Below are 21,359 nucleotides of genomic sequence, written 5' to 3' on the forward strand. Positions count from 1 at the left end.
AGGGGCTGCCAGGGGAAGTGTGACACAGCCCTGACCCAGGAGACTGTGGGGAAGGTCCCTTTGCCCTGCCCCTCTCTCTGTGTGCCCCTCACCACCACCCTGCCCATGGCTTCAGGGGGTTTCTAGTGAGGTTCCCATCACACCTGGGAACTGGAGTTGTGCGAAGTGCTGTCCCCACTACAGCAAGCAAGAAGCCACACAAAGCAGATATTGTTTTAAATAACATTCTGCTCAAAACTTACCTCTTGCTTGTGGGATTTATCCTGCTGGTGAATCCCATTAGCAGACCCAGAGTTTCCAACAGTCTGCAATGGAAAACAGACAACACTTACCGAAGACAACACAGATCCTGGTGTTTTTTGCTTACAAGCACTGAAATCTGGCAAGGCTGCCCTGTCCTTCCTTAGCTGCCCACTCCACACAAGAATAAGAGGGAATGATGAGGAGGACTAATTTATTACTTTATTATACTATATTATATTAAATAATACTATACTATACTAAAGAATACTGAATTACTGAATGTTTAGAAGATAATAATGAAAACTTGTGACTCTCTCCAGAGTCCTGACACAGCTTGGCCCTGATTGGCCAAAGAGTGAAAACAACTCACAGCAGAATGCAATGGAACAATCATCTGTGGGTAAACAATCTCCAAACACATTCCAAAGGAACAAAACACAGGAGAAGCAAATGAGATAAGAATTGTTTTCCTTTTCTCTGAGGCTTCTCAGCTTCCCAGGAGAAAAACCCTGGGTGAAGGGATTTTTCCAGAGAATGTGAATGCCACACACAGGCACAACCTGCTGGCTGCCTTCCTCAAAGCATTATTGATTTTAGCAGCATTAGCTGAACAAATCTGCATTCTGAGATGGGAGAACTTTCTGGACTCTCCATCCATCAGAGTTTTTGCATGCCTGCCAAAGGATGGGGAGTTCAGCAAGAGGCTCAAGCACTGGCACGGTGCAATGTGACACCTGATCCTGGCTTCTGGGTGAAGGAATCACGTTCAGAGGTTGTGAATGCCACAGATGAGGGCTAAGCTGCCCTGTTTGCTGAGGTACCTGTGTTTTCTCAGAGGAGAGCCTCATGGCTTCCATGAGCTTCTCCATCTGGTGTCCCTGCTCCAGGGCGTTGCGCAGCACGTCCTCGGTGCTGACGAGCCGGTGCTGCAGCCGGATCACCTCCGACTCCGAGGAGGGGTCGATCAGCGAGAAGCGCCGCTGCTCCGGCGCCGCCTTCTCCTTGTCCTGGGGCAGCACAGGGAAAATGGGACAATGTAAGAGCCTGAGTGAGGGATGGGGGACTCCAGGCAGTCTCCAAAATGCAGTTTATTGTATCCAAGGTGTTACAGCAGTGCAGGGTTGTGGGTGACAGAGCTGTGCCCACAGCTGTCAGCTCCAGCTGCAGGCAGGCCTGGAGACCCTGAGTTTAGGTTACAATGCATTATAGACTTTTCTTTTGGTTACATTGCATTGTATACTTTGGTTTTGGTTACAATGCATTATATAATTTTCTTTTGGTTACAAATACATTATACACTTTGCTGAGCATCTTAATACAGCAGAACCAATCTATACCTTAACTATTATCTACAGCCTATCATAACTACTATAATTATCATATTCATGTTACTGTTCTCCAATCACTAGAAGTCACTATATTATAGTTTAAGCTAGAAGTTGGTTTTCAGTTTTCTTGCAGTGGAAAATTCTGAGACCTTTTTACTACTTGTAACTTTGCTGACTTGTTTGCCTGTGCTCTCTTTCTGCTTGGTAAAAACATCTTCTTGTTTGGGGTGGGTTTATCCTTTGCTCTAGGGCATAAAACCCTTTCTAACTAACACACCCTTTGCCTCCTTGGTTATCCAGTGAGACTGGCTCAGCAATTCTTTTTTTCTATATCAAAACTTGCTTCCATCTCTATTCCTTCATCAGACTCTACATTCAAAAATCTTTCTGCTAAGCATACATATCTGTGAGACTTTCTTGTCAAACTTTCATCCTTCCCAACAGGAGGTGTTACAGCAAAACCAAGTATTGCCAGCTGGGGGCTCTGTACAAATCACAGACGGGACGGGACTGCTGGGGAAGGCATCTCAAGCTGTTCTATTTTCCAGCATCACTCTCACTACATGCTTATGACAATGGGAAGATGCCATCAGCTCACATCCCAGGCAGCAGACCAAGAGCTCAGTTTTACAACTCACTTTAAAAGTTTTTTGACCAACTATGGAAACTTTTCTGCTCTGGGGTGCCCTACCCCAGGGGAGCACTGACTTTGACCCCCATTCATGGAGAAAATTTCCTAGGCTTCAAGAGAGGCTGGAATCCCCAAAAGTGTGAAATAGATTATGGAGAGCAGTGTAGGTGCATCACTTGGTAAGAAATTGAGGTTTTGGGATTTTTTTATATGTTGTAGATGCAAGCAAGATGGACGGCACAGGGTGTTGTTCTGGGCTTCTTCCTCATGCTCCTTCTTCATGGGTTTGGGTGGCATTTTGTAATTGGGCAGAAAAGTCTGCATTGCAGCTCTGTGGGATCAGTTATTGGGTTAAAAGGGAAAATAATCCAGGTGTCAGTTCTTAATTGGATAGTTTAGTCTTAAAAGACCTTGTAACAAGAGATTGTTGCCATTTTGTGCCTTCTAATGAAAAGCTGCAGAACTCACAGCAGTGAGACTGTTTTACTGATAAGAAATAATAAACACCTGAGTCGGAACATGAACTACTGTCTCAAGTGCCTTCAATCCAGACCAAGGGAAACCACAACTGGAACCACCACAATCTATCACACAAAGCAAAAGCACATTGACAGTAGTTCTATCCAACCACTATAAGCACAGGTACCTTTGGTTAAACCATGCTTGCTTATTTCAAATACAATACCTGCTTGTGAGCCTTAAAACACAGTGCACAGAGCTCCATTATTAAGCTTAGAACTTCCTAATATCTCACTAGATATTCTTTCTGTAGCTTAGGGAGTTATTCTAGACAAGCATTAATACACAAACCATTGTTCTATTTGTCCTTACTTTTCTACTTACATAATTTTTCTGCTGACCAATCTTATGGGTATTGCTTAGCTGTAATCACAGTTCTGCTGTCTCTGAGGCCTGCCTTTTGCAGCTTTCCCAAAACCCTCTGATTTTAAGGATTCTCACACCAAGAGCTGCAGAAAGTCAAGGTATAAATCCATATAATGCCTAGAACCACGCTGCAATTTCAGCAGCAGATGGGGCAGAGCACAGCTCAGATCAAGTGACCAGGAGCAGCTCCAGTTTGTTCCCAGCACTTCAAATCAATTATTCACATCTCAGCCACTGGAGGACGTTGAAGTACACGGGACTTTGAGGACACTGCGTATTCTTGGATCAGAGAATCTGTAAAACACGTGGGGTAGCTGAACCACCTTCAGTTCCTCCCACAAGCTGCAGTCCTATTTAACCATGGATCTAAAACCTGAACAGAAAAACGCTGGAGAAGGACACAGGAGACTACAGCTTCCTCATGAGGGGAAGCAGAGAGGCACACACTGACCTCTGTGACCATGGACAGGAGCCAGGGAATGGCCAGAGCTGTGCCAGGGGAGGTCCAGGTTGGAGATCAGGGAAAGGTTCTTTCCCCAGAGGGTGCTGGCACTGCCCAGGCTGGCCAGGGAACGGGCACAGCCCTGAGGCTGCCAGAGCTCCAGGAGCCTCTGGACAATGCTCCCAGGCACATGTGATTGTTGGGGTGTCCTGAGCAGAGCCAGGAGTTGGACCTGATGATCCTTGTGGCCTTTCCAACTGGGATATTCTGTGATAAACTACATGTGGGCATCTTTGCTGCATAATGAGGTGCTGCTAAGCTCAGTCACTGTCAAGAGAATCCCCATCAGATGCTCAGCCGGACAAAAGAAAACACAAAGACCTGGAGCAAGAGTGAAGGGCTCAGACTCCCCACTCCCCTCAGCAGTACAGAGCTCTCCAGCCCCTAGGCTGTGCCAGGATTGTAGGAAATAAATTTAGAAAAAGTTTTTAAAGTTTAACAGAAGGCTATATAAGGTTAAACGTAAGCTGTATAAAGTTACGTTATATACTTCATCATATGCAGCAAATAATAAACAAAACAATCAAAAAAAGTTTTTTCTATCCAAGAGGGAGGGGGAAACGTAGGAAATAAATACTACAAAAAAAAACTAATAAAACAAAATATAAAACTAATAAAACACAATAAAAACTAATAAAACAAAAGAAAAAAATAATAAAACAAAAGAAAAAACTAACAAAACAAAATAAAAACTATAAAACAAACTACAAATAAAACTAAATACTTCAGAAAAATAGAAGTATAAACATACATTGCAGTGGGACCCACAAAAGATAGTTTTAAATAATTAACTTTAAGACATCTGCAGCATGACGTAACAAAAAACTAATAAGCCAAGAAACACAGTGCATTGTAATTAAAAAATAGTTAACTTCTAATTATAATAGCATAAATAACACAATATATAGTGTATTGTAATTAAAAAATAGTTAACTTCTAATTATAATATAACATCTACATTATCTCACCCTCCTCATAAAACCAAAATATAATAAAACGTTTTTAAAAACCCCTCTCAGCTGCCCCATCTCTGGCTCAGGAAAGGAGTATCATCCAACACAGGACGGGTTCCAGGGCCCTCACCAGCACAACCAGTTTCTCCCGCAGCCCCTTGATGTCATCCTTGAGCTTCTGCTCCTTGAGCCTCCACTCTGCCTTGTGCACCTCGCGGCTGAGGTCGCGCTCCGGCCCCGGCGAGTGCCGGTTCGCCTCCAGCAGCAGCGCCCGCAGCTCGTTCAGGCTCCTGACATGAGAGAAACAACAGCCACTCCTTGCTTTAAAACGTTAAAAGTTCAATATGGTTATGAAAATAGTAATACAGATTAGAGCAGTAAGAATTTGGGCAATCAGAGGTAGGATGGTAAAAGCAAAGAATTACGAATGTTCGGGTGCTTTCCTCTTGAAAACAAAGGATCCTCACTAACAAAGGACTAACCCTTAAAAGAAATAGCCTGTTGCATATCGTACATGATTCAAAAATTCTTTTCAAACAAAGGTGTTTTCTGGTTATTGGCAGCTTCCCTCTCTTCATCTTGTAAATAAATCATGGTTGGACTCCATTGGAGTCTATAAGGAGACTAGTTCTTCACCATAGGGAGGCAATAATTCTTCTCTTTGGGATCTCAGTGTCTTGTTGCTGTTATCTCTGTGCAAAGAATTTCTTGATTATCTCATCTCTTTCTTGAGCTAGTTAACAAGCATCTTACATTGCATAGTTCTATTTTACCATTATGTCATAACCTGAAACTATATTTAACACACTACTTAAGAGAATTAATACAGCATAACTTTCTAACATAATACATATAATATTCATTTTAATATTTGCAAACAGCCAATCATATAATACATATTTTTCACATGCAAGCAGCAGCAGGAAGAGATGGAGACATTCCCAGAGCCCACACACCACTGAAGCCCAGCTGTGCTCCCTCCCACCTTTGCTACAGATCCAAAGGAAGGCCAAAGTGAGCAAATCTGACCCAGCTCCCACCACTCTTTTCTTGTCCCAGTTTGCCAGCTCTGAGACTGGCACTGCACAGGCACTGCTTGAGCAGCCAGCCTGGCTGGCCTGTGGTGACTTCATTCAGCGTCTCCTCTGAGCTGCTTTGCAGCTCCTGGCAAACAGTGAAAGGGCAGTGCCTTTTGAGAATTCACAGCCTCTAATTCCAACCAAATTCACACATCAGCATCTCTAAAGAAAGGGAAAGCTGTGGGCTGGATGAATATTCCCAGAGCCCCCCTGTGTGCAGCTCTGTCCTCCAGACCTGCACACTGACCTTTCCTTCTTGAGCAGCTCCTGGCTGATCAGGACCAGCTGCCCTGAGGCATCATGTGTTTTCTTGGTCAAGGCTTCCAGTTCTCCTTCCAACCTCTTCTTTTCTTTGAGCACCGAATCAGCCTTCTTTTCTGCTGTTTTGCATTTGTTTTCCAAAGCTATGAGAAGCAGAAGATTCAGGGGAAAAAGGTCACTTAGTTCTTTACTTAATCCCTACTTTTTGCCTTTTCCCAATTCCTACTCCTAAAAGCACAGACATATTGGCTGGCTGTAGCTAAGGGGACACACCCAGCTCAATTGACTTCTACTTCATTAACTTTACACATAAACAACCCCAAACCCTCCCTCACAGGACACTAATATCTGCTGCAGTTTGTGTTCAATTCCTGAATTAATTTCTACCAGCAACAGCCATTCAAAAACAGCAGCATCAGCCTGTTTCAGCTCTAGGCTCTTGTTCAACACCAGGCTGTGGGACAAGCAGGGAAATATTTCATTCCCCCCAACGCTGGATTAGGGAAACTTACCACTTACTTGGGCCCTTAGAGTTTCAGTCTGGGTCACCAGGGATGACACCTCTTTGTCTCTTTTACTCAGCTTGTCCTGAAGGTCTGTGGGGGAATGAAAAGACAAGGGTGAGAGGGCTGGAAAATGGTTTGTGCAAATTGGGAAGGTGTTAGGAGCACAGCATGGGCCAGGGTGCAGTGGGCACCATGGTGGTGCATTCCTGTTGGCACAGGGACACTGCATCCCACCACACTGGGAGTGGGGTGACTCCGGGACGTTGTATCAGACAGGGTTAGGAAAGCAATCTCAGGGAGGAGGGGGGAAAGACAATAAAACACTAATTAAAAAAACTCAACATGAACTTTCAGCACATTTCTTTGTGTCACCTCCTACAGTGGAAGGCAGAGACTGTTTCAAAGGACATGTTTTCTGGAACTGATGCATTTCCGTGCTCAGAGCTGCAGATCTGAAGTGTGATGCTTTTGTGGCTCAAATCTGACCTGGTTGTTTTCTGAACATCTTTCTGGGGTTTATTCAGTGTGTAAACAATGCACACATGGACTGAGTGGCCATTCAGAGCAGTAATTAAAGGGAGGAATTACCTGTCAATCAGCAAACAATTTGGTGTAGAAACATAGAATAGTTTGGTTTGGAAAGGAACTTAAAGATCATCTTGTTCCACACCCCAGCTTTGGGCAGGGACACCTTCCACCATCCCAGGCTGCTCCAAGACCTGTCCAACCTGTCCCTGGGCACTTGGAGGGATGGGGTATAACCTGAATGAGTTCTACAGAATCCCATATCTGCAAAAACAGACAAGGATTGAGGGCAATGGAAATAGGACAAAAATACCTCTGAATCCAGCTCTGCTATTGCTCAGACTCAGTGTTACAGCTCACCCTCTGTGAGGGGGCTGAGTGCAGTTCAGGTTGAAATACCCTTTATGCAAGTTTCCTGAGTGTTTAAGTCTCACATTTTCTTAAAAGGAATGACTTGATTTATAGTGAGCTTAATAAAAAGTAACTATCATTATTTGAAGCCATTCACATTAATATCTAATAACTCCTCTTCTGAGAGCAAATAACATTTAATTAAGGTCTTAATTTTACCTGCTGTGAAAATCAGTGAAGCAATGGAAATGCACCTATTTCCCCAGATCTGTCTCCAGCCTGCACCATCTGCATGGAGAGTATCTAACACAGGTAAAAACATCCACCCTTGCATATGCTCAGCTTGATTAGAAGGAAAAAACAAATCCAGACAACAAAAGCCATTGGGCAAATTTTGATAGAAGAAATGTCCTCCTAAACCCCTGCCATGCAGTCATCCCTGCAAGAGCAGAAAGCTGGAAGAAAGTGTACAAGTCACTAGAACATGGTAAATATAATAGTTTCATACCTTCCATAGTCTCCTTCATCTTTATCTTTTCTTCTGAAATATCATTAGTCTCAATCATCTGGAATAAATGTAAAATGTAAGATATAAACTAACCCTTTACCCAAAGATAAGCAGAAGTTAACAACCACAAAGCCCCATCCAAAGCAGAAGGCATCTCATGTCCAAGTTAGGATGTTTTACATCCTTCCCAAGAGGGAAATAAAGGCTTTTTTGAGGAGCCACTTGTCCAGCTGGGCACTCCTGAGGCTGCCCAGAGTGCCCAGACACAGCTCCCAGGTGAGCTCACCTGCAGGATTCACCCAGGAGGGGGCAGAGCTCGAGTTCTCCCCCAGGTTCTGGTTCAGCCCTGCACACACACAGGGATGCAGGAGCTGCTGTACCCCTGACCAGGCACCTCTGGGCAATCTCAGCAAACACCCAACTGCAAATGCCCTCAGCATGCAGCTTGACACCTACCAGTCAGCAAGCTCCTCAACTTCTGCAGAACCTAGCTGTGCCCAAAGTTATAAAAAGGTTGGTAAAATAGTAATTTATTAAAGAACTAATGCATTCATAAAAATAATAACAAAGCAAATGCTGTGTCCATACATGGGATTCTGCTTTCCCCCATCCTCTTTTCTATATTGCAATGAAAAGCCAGAGACTACAGAGCTTCCAATGCCAAGCTTTCTGTGGCAGAGGCCACACCTGAGCCCTTCACACCTCTCCCCATCCAGCAGCCTTTGTTGGTTCCTCAGCACATGCCCAGAGCCAGCAGCTGCTGTGGCCACCAAGAGCCCCAAGGCCACTTCTCTGAACTCTGGGCTGTGGGACAAGGCAAACAGAAGCAGGAGAACCCTCAGAGCAGAAATATGTTTTCTGATGTACTTTTGGTATGGAAAAAACTATTTAACTGCTCCTGGGAAGCAGTTGTGGCTCTCCCTTGAAGGTCTAGGAAAGGCTGTCACAAGAAACCTTTGCTTGTTTAAAATAACTTGGACAGTGAATACTGCAGTTACTTTAAATTAACTAAGACAATTTTAAATAGAACTTGCTCCATGATACTCAAAGGCTTTCACCCATGCATTTCTTCCCATATTCTCCTGATTTTAATTGACACATAGCTGAAATAATTACTTTAAGACTTCCCTGGTTCTAATCCAGTATTGATATCCCCCAGAGCCCTTCCATTTATCTAAAGGGCTCAGGAACAAGACTCCAGCTCCCTTTCCATTCATTCCTGTTTGAATATTGGCTATAATGTGTTACATGTTGTAATAGCAACTCCTTTTTCCCAGAGTCCTGGCTGTACTTATTGTTCCCAACTGTCCTTATTGGCTGAAACATCCTGGAGCAACCCTTCAAACACCATTAATGCTGGAGATTCCTCCTTGGCCTTTGCCTCTGTTGTCCTCTGTGTGCCTATTTCCAAGGTGTGCAGTTCTGACTTGGACAACATGGAATTCATGTCTTGACTTTGCTCCCTGGAGGTGCAACTGCTTTCAGTGGGGCTGCTCATGTTGGGAAATTAAACACAGGCATTGAATTAATTTCATTGGCATCTCTCTCTGGAACAGAAACTACATCACCACTGAAATTTCAACGCAGTATTCTTCAAATGTGCACATTCTACAGCTTATTTTAATTTTCTGCATCCCCACAGGATGAAAATTGGGTTTTTCCTCATTTCTCATGCAAAATCCAAACACAAATAGGGGCCCAGTCCCCCATGAGTAGCAATCTCCCTGCTCACTATAGTGCAGAACCAGCCATGATCCCTTGTGCCACACACAAGGGCAGGATAATGCATCCTGTAGCATATACTCAAACAAAAAAAACCAAAAACAACAAGGTGACTTAGACACAAAGGCCACAGTAAATTGACCCCTTCATATGACTGCTCTTATTTCAGCCCTCCCTGGTCTCATATTCAATCAGGCATTTTATTTCCCCATTCTGGTGCCATTCTGACCCTTTCTGGCATCTTTTCCACTCTAACCCTCAACAGCAGCATTTCCCTGTCTCCCACATGTGCTGTGGAGCCCCTGCCCTGCTGCTGACACAGCCTCACCCATCCCACAGTGCAGCCACTCACTGCACCTCTCTTGCTCCAGGTGCTGAGCAAGGCTGACTCTTTTTCCACCCTGTCCTCCTGGCATCCCCAAAGAGCCTTGCCCAACAGCACACCAAGGCTGCTGCAGCTCCTTGCAGGAATTCATTAGAGAATAAATTCAACTGCATTGCAGGAATGATGGCTTTCCAGCTCAGAACATGCTTGCTCAGCATGAGAGCCCACCCTGACAAACCATGACAGTGCTGGTCTGCTCCTACAGCAGCCTCCAAACCCAGCTGTGGCCCCACTTGCTCCTTTTCCTAATTGTCCCACTGTCCCATTGGCTTTCTAGAGTGGACTGACACCTTCAGCCTGGAGATGCAGTGCAGAAAGAACACTGTTAGTGGAAGAAAAAACCATCCAGATATTTGAAGCCTCAGAGAACTGCACAAGGCAGTGGCTGAGGAGTTACCAACAGTGATAATAAACAGCAAAATGACCCCCAAGTCATACATTTGCATGCTGAGAAGGATGCAGGGCCTCCATGGACTGCAGCTTGTTCTCTAAGACAAGCACTTTTTCCTGCAATCTTTGGATTTCCTGTTTGCTGTGGGCTTCTGTTTTCTGTAATGTTTCATAGTCCAACATCTTCTTTTCAGCCAAAGATATCTGCTCTTTCAAGAAAGCTATTGCTTCTGTCTGATCTGTGTATTCACCATGAAGTTTCTCCAGTTCATGCACCCTCAGCTCAGCATCTCGACACTTGTCCTTCACATCCTGGAGCTCAAGAAGGTGCTGACTGCTTTTGGTTTCCAGTTGCATTTTCCAGTTGCTGTTGCTTTTTTCCACTTCTTCCAAAGCCTCCTGCAGCTTCAGCTTGAGACTCTCTTTCTCCTTTATATGGACAGCTGTCTCGATGTCATGCTTTGCTTTCAGGTTCTCCAACTCAAGCTGGTGCTCCAGCTTTATACTCTCCACCACTGCCTTCAGCTCCACAATCTCCTTGTGCTGGGTGTCAGGGCCTGAGTTGAGCGTGGCTTTCAGGTCCTCCAGAGACTTCTGGTGGTCAGAAGCTAACGTGTCCAACTTGGACTTCCAGTTGTCCATGAGCCCCATGTTCTCATTAGTGGCCTGCTGAACTTTACGCTTTAAGTCCACAATCTCCTGCGAGTACTTCTCATTGACAGACTTCAGCTTCTCCATCTCCTGCTGGTACTTCTTTAGCGTCTTCTCATACTTCTCCTTCAGCTGGCTGCTCTCCTTCTGGTGCTCCTTGTTGGCAGAGAGCAGCTGATCCCTCAGCCTCAAGGCCTCTGAGTGCAGGCCCAGGCTGTGCTCGGGGCTCTCTGCCTGCTGCGAGCTCTGCAGGCACTGCCGGAGCTCGTCCACCTCGCTGCGCCTCAGGCTCAGCTCCTCCTCCAGCTGCAGGATCCTGGACTGCTCCGCCACCGTGGTCAGCTGCAACACCACAAACGCAAGGTCAGTGCACCCCTCATCGCCACACCTTCCCCCCAGCAAGAGTTCTCCAGTGGAAATAAATCCAAAATGCATCAAAGGAAGAGGTGGAGAGCACCTGGTGCCCTCCCACCTGTCACCCTGATTTTTTAAGATTTTCTAAGCCTTCTGATGTTGACATTCTTGTAGTGAACTTTCTCACACACTTTCTGTAAATAACTCATTGTTTTGCATTCCTTTATGGAGGAAGAGAAAGCTGATGGACTGTTGGTCTGTCCAGTGTCATTGGAGAGGTGGCACTGTCACCCTCCAATCCACTGTCACTCTTGGAAAACTATAAATGTTGGAGTCAGAAAACAAACTTCCCTTTTTTCTTCACCTTGAGAACAGCGGTGTGAGCTTGTGTTCTTTTGTGTCCTATAACGACATCAACCTGAGCACAGTTTTGCACCAGAATAACTGTCGCCCTGATTTTTTAAGATTCTCTAAAATCATAGATTCTGATGTTTACATTCTTGTAACAAACTTTCTCACACACTTTCTGTAAATAACTTACTGTCTTGCATTCTTTTATGGAGGAGGAGTGTCATTATAGGACACAAAACAACATGAGCACACACACTGCTGCTTTCAAGGTGAAGAAAAAGGGAAGTTTATTTTCTGACTCTAACATTTATAGTTTTCCAAAAAGTGACAGTGGATTGGAGGGTAAAAGTGCCACCTCTGCAATGACACTGGGCAAACCAACAGTCTATCAAATTTCTTCTATGAAAGAATGCAAAACAATATGTTATTTACAGAAAGTGTGTGAGACAGTTCATTACAAGAATATAAACATTAGAAGCCTTAGAAAATCTTAAAAAATCAGGGCAAGAGAGGAGAAATTTGATAGACTGTTGGTTTGTCTAGTGTCATTGGAGAGGTGGCAGTTTTACCCTCCAATGCGCTGTCACTTTTAGAAATCTATAAATGTAGAGGCAGAAAATGAACTTCCCTTTTTTCACCCTGAGAGCAGCGGTGTGCACGTTGTGTTTCATGCCCTATAGTGACAGGCAACCAGCACTGACAACTCACAGTTATGTCTGTGCCAATTACAATTTATTTTTCCTAATACAAACCTCTTGCTTTCCACAGAAAAACACCTTGGAAATAACCTTGAAATTCACTAGGGAGCAACAGTGGTTTATGAAAAATAATGTCCTGGATGGGCATTATGTTTCCAGACCAGGCATCTTGCCAGATGATGCACAGAGGAGATGTGACTGCACATGCAGGAATTTCACAAGCATCAAAACCAGCATTAAGCATATCATGTTTCCTTTATTGCTCAGCAATCCTCAGCCTGCAAACCTCTCTTCTGTAACAGAATTTGTTTACCCTGGTGTAAAAAGGAAAAGGGATTTTTACATATGAGTGCTTGTTAGAGTTTATTAGCAAAGTCAAAATAACAAAGGAGGCTAGAGGATGCAAGACAATAAATATGGCCATGGTACACATTGAGCTTAAGGGCTGTGGGTCCATGTTTTGCCATCTGAATGTAACCTGGCAGAGCTGAACTCCCTGTGAGTCACAGGGAATACAGGGTGCTGCCACTATGGATGGAGAAGAGGATGAAACATTAGAAAAAGGCAAAAGAAAGAAGGAAACCAAGCCAAACTCCAAGAGATGGATTTCACTACATTTCAATTGCCATTTGCCCAGCAGCCATCAGCCCAGGAGGCTGCAGGTCATTATTTCAGATGGGCACAGGGGGCTTCAGACCATCCAGACCTTTTGGAGAACCTCCCATTTATGTTTTGTACAGCTCTCAAACCCATTACTGCTCACTGCAGCAAGTTTGCTGCTTCCCACATCACACCAGCATGAAAAAGCCCTCTCCACATCTGGCTGCTTTTAGGATTCCTCTGGGCAATCTGTCCTATTGTCCATGGCCAAGGATCAGAGTGGGCCCAGCTGCATCCACCAGCACCTTCCCCTTCAGATGGCAGCTCCCACAACTGGCAGGGGAGACTGGAATGTTGATTGCAATGTTATTTCCTCTTACAGCCTGGGGGGAGCTCAAGGCAGAATGAATTGTGCAGGATATTATTGGGATATGTTAATTGAAAAATGAATTGTAGGAGCTCATGTGTCAGATGGTGTGGGGCAGAGAAGCAAGCTCAATCTGAGAAACAAGCTCCCCACAAGAGAAGCAAAGCTAGAAATCATATCATACTACTATTTCTGGGAAAGAGAGCAAACAAAAAACCAAACAAAATCAAGGAAGCTTAAGTTCAAGCCAAAATCAATCAACCCCACAAAAACCAAAAGAAAGAAACCCAAAGCAAGGCATGATGAGCACCAGGGCAGTGCAAGCGCTGTCTGCAGGCAGGGCAGGTGAGGGTGCATTACCCTGGTGTCCTCTAATTCTCTGAGGAGTTTTTCAGCCTGTGCCTTCTCAAACAGCAGGCTCTGCTCGAGCTCCCGAATTCGGGCATGCTCCAACTGCGTCTGAGTCTGCTCACACAGAGAGAGAAAAGAACAGTGGAGAGGGGAGCAGGGAAGGGAGAGAGAGAGAGAGAGGGGGAGAGAGAAGGCTGCAACATCATCTCCAGAGAACAAGACAAGGAAAGGCTGTTCACAACAGGAAGAGAATAAACACCCAGACAGGGAGGAAAAATCCAACCAAACAGGAAATGGTCCCTGTGGGATTTTACATGGTACTGGTAATGGCTCTTCACAAGAAAAGTGAAACTGTGATGGGAAAACATCCTTCTGCTCCAGTGTCTTCCTGCATCAACTGGAGACACTTCCTAAAAAGCAAAGCTCCCCCACCAGTACAAGGCCCTTGTACAAACAGATAATGCAAGGATGTTGCAATGATTCTCCACATCTTTCCTCAAGAAGAGTCACAAGGCAGACTGAAAAGAGCTGGAAGCTCCCATCCTCTTTTTCCTCTGGAGATTCTGTGAATCCTACACTAAATGGGAAAAAAACCCCAGGTCATACTGTACATGGCATGTTGTAAAACAAAAAACACACTGCACTGAAGAGATCAGGGAATTGAGATCCCACCCTGTTCTGTAAATCAGTGCTTTCAGTTTGAGCAGGCCTGACATGAATTTCAAAGTGACTTCTGTACGGTACGACTCTACTAATTTTGGCACAAGAAAACAGAACTTTTTTGGTTGGTTGGTTGGTGATTTGTTTTCAAAGTTGTTGTTTTTTTGGTTTTTTGGGTTTTTTTTGGTTTTTTTTTTTTTGACAAATGATTCATCTAAGCACAAGAAGCTCATGTTATCTACCCAAATCCAGGAGCACTGGCTCTGGGCATTGCTTCAGTGCCCTTCACTTTAAAGCTGAAATACCATAAAGCTGCACTTGGTAGCAAAGCTCAGCAATCCACAATCACCACTGTAAAATCATGTAAAATTCCCTATAAATGAAAGAGAGGAGACACAGGTAGGTGCATGCACACTCTGGCCTTCACTTTTTTTTTAGCTGACAAAACCCACATTTTCCTTAGAACTAAACTTAATTAACCTATCAAGTTAAAAAATTAATCTAGCAAAAAGCAAACAAACCTGCTCAGAACCATTTTTATCCCCATTTTTTGCCCTTCAATTTCCATATAATTATTTGCTTCCCCCCTCTTTCTATTGGAGCCAGTTTTAAGGATTTTCTGCCCTTCCCTACAATAAATCAAATCTTGCAAGTTTTGTACAAATTCTAGAAACAGAAGTTTTAAAAAAAATCCATGGTTTAGGCTTGCAAAATACCATTGTACATGTGTAATCATAGATGGTGACATAAATGCCATTTATATTCAGATAGCTCTGTATTTTATGTGCCTTATTTAACCCCTGAAGGAGGGGAGAAAAAGATGTGGATTCAAAAACCCAAATATTATCAAAACCCTGAATTATATAACAGCACATCAGATATTTGCTGACCTATTACAAAACTTATCTCTGGACTTCTCACAGAGATTCTCTCCAGGTTAACACAAGTGCCCAGTCAAGCTCTCAGTCCCACCCGATATTCTTGCTCAGTATCTATTAATCCTGTTATTTTCCAACTCTGAAATAACAGCTGATAATAGAGGGGAAAAAAACAAACAAAAAACCATAGAAAAAATTAGATTAACTGTTTTACAGTCCTTAAATCTTAGGTTTACATTCAATCCTGTGTTATTTTATGTAAATTTGTTTGCTAGTACTAGCCAGTATGAGTCACAACCTCACATCCAAAGTTTCCCTGCACTTTGAGGAAGCCCAGATATGAATTTCAGATTTATTTGTAGCTATTAGCCTTAAATTACTGTTCACAAACTATAAACTGACTTCCCACTGGCATTCAAGGCATGCTGCAGGATGCAGGAGATGAGCCTGAGAGAGTTCCTTGATGAGGATAATACTTCCTGTAAACTATGGTTTTCCACCACAAAAAGTCTTTCCTGAAAGCTTTTCCTACATTAGCTTTTCAACTTTCAAAGCTCTTGAAAGCTTTTCCTGCATTTGTTTTTCATCTCCCAAATCACTACAGCATCAGCTGCCAAGCAGGATCAAAACTGGGTTGAAATCATAACTACATTTCAGGGCTGAATCCACAGCTGCTCTATCAGAATCCAAAACCTTGATCTCTCTTTACCTTCACATTTTTTCTCTCAAGTTAATTACTTGCTTCTGGAAAGCTTAACTGTCTCCACAAAAAAGCAGGAAGGTGAGAATTAACTCTGGTGGGTCAATCATTCAGTCTGGACATGCAAATCAGGCAGACAAGGTGTGAAATGTGGCCCCAGCCAAGCCTGTGCTGGGACTGATGCTTGGCTCATGGAGAGCATGCCAGTTCCCTGGGTCAGGGGAAATCAAGCATTCCTAAATTATTTGTCCTTTTGTACAGACCAGCATGGAAGTGAGGACAGGACCATAATGTCCTGCTGAAAGCTTGGCCATATCCCCATTGCAAAACAATTCCTTCCCAGCCCAAAAGAAAATTGAATTCAAGACTATGAGTCCCAAACTGAGAATGGGAGCCCTTACCCATAGCAGCTTATCATCATGGTGGCTTTAAAAAAAATAAAAATCCAAATATACCAAGCCTGGTCCCACTGCCATAATTACACAGCCAGGCTGAAACACTTGGAGCTTACAAAGGGACAATTCACTACTCCCAAAGGGAATGATGCCTGCACCAACCACCCTTCCCTAGGGCACTGTGGGAAAGCTGTCAGCTCAGGGATGAACTGAAATCTGATTTTGCTCCACACAACAGGCAGAAATTGCACTTGCTGTGCTCCCACAAAGGTCTGCTAGCAGTGCACTGCTGATTTACACCCTGTCAAACATCTACTTCAGCTTCTGGATGAAGAAGAGAGGTTTGTGCCAACAGGATCACAGCCACAGCAATATGTCCATTTCCCAGTTTTCCCATTTTCCTGGGCTTTTGTTGCTATGAGTGACAGTGAAGCACAGGAGCGGGGCCCTTGACATTTCTGGCTGTTACTAACCTGGCACTCCTAAAGCTAAACAGACAAAAAACTCCCTTGATTTACATTTGGAGAGCAGAGCCTTGCTTCCACAGAAAGATTTTCTGTTCCCTTTTCCCCATGGAAAAGCCTCCCACTCAAGGGCCAACATCACTTCATCCCAGCATCCCTTCCAGCCTGCACAATTTTTACTGCAACAGCATCTCCAAACAACAGCCCTTCCCAGGGGCAGGGTTTAAGGATTTTCTGCCCTTCCCTACAATAAAGCAAGGCTTGCAAGTTTTGTACAAATTATAGAAACAGAAGTTTTTTTAAAAATCCATGTTTTATGCTTGCAAAACAGCATTGTACATGTATTTACAGATGGTGACATAAATGCCATTTATATTCAGATGGCTCTGTATTTTATGTGCCTTATTTAACCCCTGAAGGGGGGGGGGGGAAGGAAAAGATGTGGATTCAAAAACCCAAATATTATCAAAACCTAGTGCCAAACCCACACTCCAGGCAGTGAATTCCACATGAGGATACCTCAGCATAAACAGCATTTTGGCTGGAATTAAACAGCATCCATTCAGGAGACTCCATGTGCCCATGAGCTGCTGAGAGCAGGACACCTCAGGGACAGGAACTGAACTGTCAATTCATTTCTAGGGTGGAAAAATGTAAGTTCAACACATTCAGACACAGATTTTCACATGGTTTGGCGACTCAGAGTGACAGATGAACTCCAGGCAGCCCCAGGTGTGAGCAGCCCTTGGGCACCACAGCAAAGAACAACCCTCACAGCTCACAGCAGTAAATCACACAGCACATCAGGAAAGTATTGTTAGAGGGGACCAAAAGGTGGCAGAAATTACTCAAGTGAGTAATTTCTACCACATCCAGAGTAATTTTTGCAACTCTGGATCCCACATTTTGGCAAGATCATAAGGAATTACCTCCAGATCCCCTTTTGTAATGGATTCTTCCTCCACACGGAACTGCAAGTCCTCCACTTTCCTGGGGAAGGAAAGGGACACACAGAGCAATCAGAAGGACAGGGACACACAGAGCAATCAGAAGGACAGGGACACACAGAGCAATCAGAAGGGACAACAGAGCAATCAGAACTCTCAGCTCAGCACCTCTGTCTCAGCAGCCAATCCACATCACTGTTAACCAAGTTCTGTGGATCACTGCAACCATCAATGGAGAGGCCATTCCCAACAAATGGAAAAGCTGGCCAAAAAATTACTGACAAGCTTTTATTCACCCAATTAAATTTAGGAATGTATTATATATACATTTATAAATTTAATTGGGTGGATAAAATTATGGCAGTGGGACCAGGGTTGGTCCCACTGCCATAATTACACAGCCAGGCTGAAACACTTGGAGCTTACAAAGGGACAATTCGCTGCTCTCAAAGGGGAGGATGCATGCACCAACCACCCTTCCCTATTTATTATAAAATAAATAAAATTAAATTAAAACCACCCACACAATATTTAAAAAATCACATCGTGGCCTGCAGAATCAAAGTCTGAAAGGGATTCAGATCACCTTTGAATACAAAAGCTCAGCAGAAACTGAGCAGCAAGTCCCATAGAGCAGGACAGCTACAAGCAGCTTTCCAGACACAAAGGTGGCCTTTTTGTAAAGTGCATCCCCTCAGACACATAATTACTGTTCTCTGACACAGGAGCCTAAAAACAAGCAAAGCAAGGTTTCGGATTATTTAAACCTTGTTATGCAAGCACCGGGCAATTCCTGTGCCAAATCCATACAAAATATCCCAAGGGAATGGAATGGGATCCTCTGCCTCCTTGGCAGAGGGTGGGGAACTGTGAGTTACCCTGGCAGACAGAAGAGCCTTCCCCACAGAGTTTACAGGCCAGTCATGCATAAATGCAATAAAACCACACACATTAACACAGACATGCCAAGGAAATGCTTCTCTTTTGGAAGGCAGAAGCCAGCATCAGTAGAAAATAATTCCATTTTCTGCTAGATTCATCCCTCATTTTCTCTTTACTGATTATAAAGAAAAAGGCTGAGGATGTTTAGTTTGCATCCAGATATCAGGACTATGAGTCTGTTACAGATAAAAATAGCTGGGAGTGTACATAACTCTCTTCATAAACAAGCTTCCTTGTCTAAACCTCCTCTAATTAGAGGAGGGAGGCATCTGTTGATATTTAGATGAAAACTCAGCTGTCTGGGGTTAAAGGGCCTCCTAGAGCTGGGAAAGTCAGCTGCCTACCAGGACTATGGGGAGACATGCATGAAAGAACATTTCATCCTCAGGAGGAGCATCAATAATTGAAATCAACACTGTTTTCAGTTATTTAATACACATCAATGTTTTCCTATTCCCACTGAAGAGTTTAATTATACACATGGAGTACCTGGACTCCAAGAATGACATGCAGATCACTCTGATCCAGAGAGGAAATGTGTGCACCAGGAGATTTGCATGGATGGGGGCCTCTGGCATGTGAATCACACTGCAGTGAGGCTGCACTCAGTTTGGCTTCCCTTCCTCACAAAGAACATCCTCAAGATCAGCCCATCATAAATGGAAGAGAGGAAGGGGACCTCAGCAAATCCAGGTTGTACAGGAGGGTCTGTGATGGCCCAAGGTGCACGTGCCTGTTTATGACCCTATTTTTATTTCACAAATGTATGTGTATTCTTAAGGCAAAACCATCCAAAGCCTTTAGCACTGTCCACACATGACTTCACCTCCCTCACACCCCTCCATTCCTGCTTTACCTCTTCTCCTCCTCCAGCTGGTTGAGCAGCTCAATCTTCTCTTTCTGCATCCCATCCACCAAGGCTCGTGCTCGCTGCAGGTTTCCTTCTGCCTCTGTGACATACTGGAGCAAAAAACGAGCCCAAGACACAAAAATTAGCCATGCCTGAAGTAGTTCAAGGCTGTTCAGAACTAGGGAACAGAAAGTTTTGATGATCTGTTTCAGAGGATGCTGTGCTAACAGCACATTTTCCAAAGAGCTCAGGATGTAGGGATCAAGACAACAAAAACAGCTCCATCTCCAGCAGCTGGAAAGGATCCATCCTTCAGTGCCTCTCTGACCTGACCCTTTTGGAGACTCCAGCTCTGATTAGAGTTAAGAACTTGAAGCCTGAAAAGTTCTGAAAATCTGGTCAGAGGTTGCCAGTGCAACTCAGCCTAGTCACGAAGCAAAAGAGGGATTTCAGACTTCTGTTAATTCATTTGTTACTGATAATTACTGGAAAACAAAATACACAAGAAGAATGTCAGCTTGCAGCTGATTTCCCAATTTCTCCTGCATATCTGACAGGCAGGTGTGACCCACCACACAAAAATACAGTGCCATCCCTGCTCCCAGGTAGCTCACTTGGCTTTAAAAGCATGAGTAAAGAATTTCGGACAGCAGCAGACAATGAAGAACCACATACTGACAAATAGCACAGACACAACTCTCTTTAAGCATTTTAATACATAAAATATCCTCTGTACAAATGCTTGTGCAACAAACAAACACCAACCTAATATGATCAGCCTGCTTTCCTTCCAGATTTCCTGCCTTTAGTAATGTTATAAAAGCATCCTCTCTGGTGGGAAAGCAGTGGCATATGAGCTGGGCTGATGCCCTCAGCACCATAAAATCACCGCAATGCAGTCCCAGCCACAGCCAGATTCAGTGGCTGAGGGGAACAAATTTGCATTTCAGCATTGGAATTTATTGATCCAGCAGACACAAACTGCCTGCTGCCTCTGATCTGGCACAGCCCTTTCCCTGCTCCTGGCTCAGGGCAGGGACAGCACATGTGACACTGGGAGGGAGGAGAAAGAGCCTCTATAGGAATGGGGTTTTTGTTGACAGAGTGACAAAAGTATTTTTTGTCCTTTCAAAAAGGAAAGAAGCTCAGAAATTTCTGGTTTTGATTAAGTGAAAAAGTCACTTTATAGGCCTAGGGGACTTCAAACTTAAGGACAGCTAATTGGACAGAAGCTGAAAAGTCGAAAAGTCCAGCTTGGGCAATTTATTAGAAAAAGAATGTAACAAAGAAACTAATTGCTTTTGGGAAGTGTTTTATCAGGAGCAAGAATCTTTAGCACTTGGCTTGGGGTTTTTTTTGTTTGTTTGTCATTTTTTCTTTTATTAAACTTTTTTGTTTCTAACACTGAAACAAAAGCCATCTTGCTGATTTTTATGCTTCTAAGGGTAGCTAAGCTATCTTGGGTGTGTTACAGACCTCTGAGAGCTTATAAGACCAGGCTCAAAGAAGCAACTATAACACACCTCAGCTTAACTCACCACAACAGAGGCAGAAATTCAGAGCCCCAGTTTCACACACAGTGGTAAGGAGACACAAACTTTAAGGAATTTAGAGATTTTAGAGGAGCTAAGATTTTAGTTAGAGATAAGCTTTACAGGAGTTAATTAAAGTAAATGGATAAGCCTTGATGAAGTTAAGAGTTAGTAGTTAACTAATAACTGATTGCTTGTCAACATAATGTTTGGTTAGCTGGATTTATAATGAAGAATATAGAAACTTATAAATAGCTTTTAGGAACATAAGACAATTGTAGGCCTCCTGTGTTCTGAAACCAGTTGAGGATGGGAATGGGAGTTCTACCACGGGGTCATTTGTCATATTT

At 43.7% G+C, this 21,359-nt stretch overlaps 1 protein-coding gene across 1 annotated transcript in view; it reads right to left on the minus strand.

Annotated features, from left to right (window-relative positions):
- Window positions 1-21,359, minus strand: part of CLIP2 (CAP-Gly domain containing linker protein 2) — a 63,492-nt gene that overhangs the window by 4,258 nt on the left and 37,875 nt on the right. The window contains exons 6-15 of the mRNA XM_058817693.1: window positions 19,484-19,587; window positions 17,668-17,728; window positions 13,651-13,755; window positions 10,318-11,262; window positions 7,773-7,830; window positions 6,395-6,478; window positions 5,869-6,025; window positions 4,673-4,832; window positions 1,065-1,250; window positions 243-305 (exon numbers count right to left, since the gene is read on the minus strand). Coding sequence (XP_058673676.1) covers window positions 243-305; window positions 1,065-1,250; window positions 4,673-4,832; window positions 5,869-6,025; window positions 6,395-6,478; window positions 7,773-7,830; window positions 10,318-11,262; window positions 13,651-13,755; window positions 17,668-17,728; window positions 19,484-19,587 — 1,923 coding nt within the window. The remainder of the gene's footprint in view (window positions 1-242; window positions 306-1,064; window positions 1,251-4,672; window positions 4,833-5,868; window positions 6,026-6,394; window positions 6,479-7,772; window positions 7,831-10,317; window positions 11,263-13,650; window positions 13,756-17,667; window positions 17,729-19,483; window positions 19,588-21,359) is intronic.

This window comes from Ammospiza caudacuta, chromosome 20 (assembly GCF_027887145.1).
Source record: "Ammospiza caudacuta isolate bAmmCau1 chromosome 20, bAmmCau1.pri, whole genome shotgun sequence".
In the NCBI taxonomy this organism is placed as follows: domain Eukaryota; kingdom Metazoa; phylum Chordata; class Aves; order Passeriformes; family Passerellidae; genus Ammospiza; species Ammospiza caudacuta.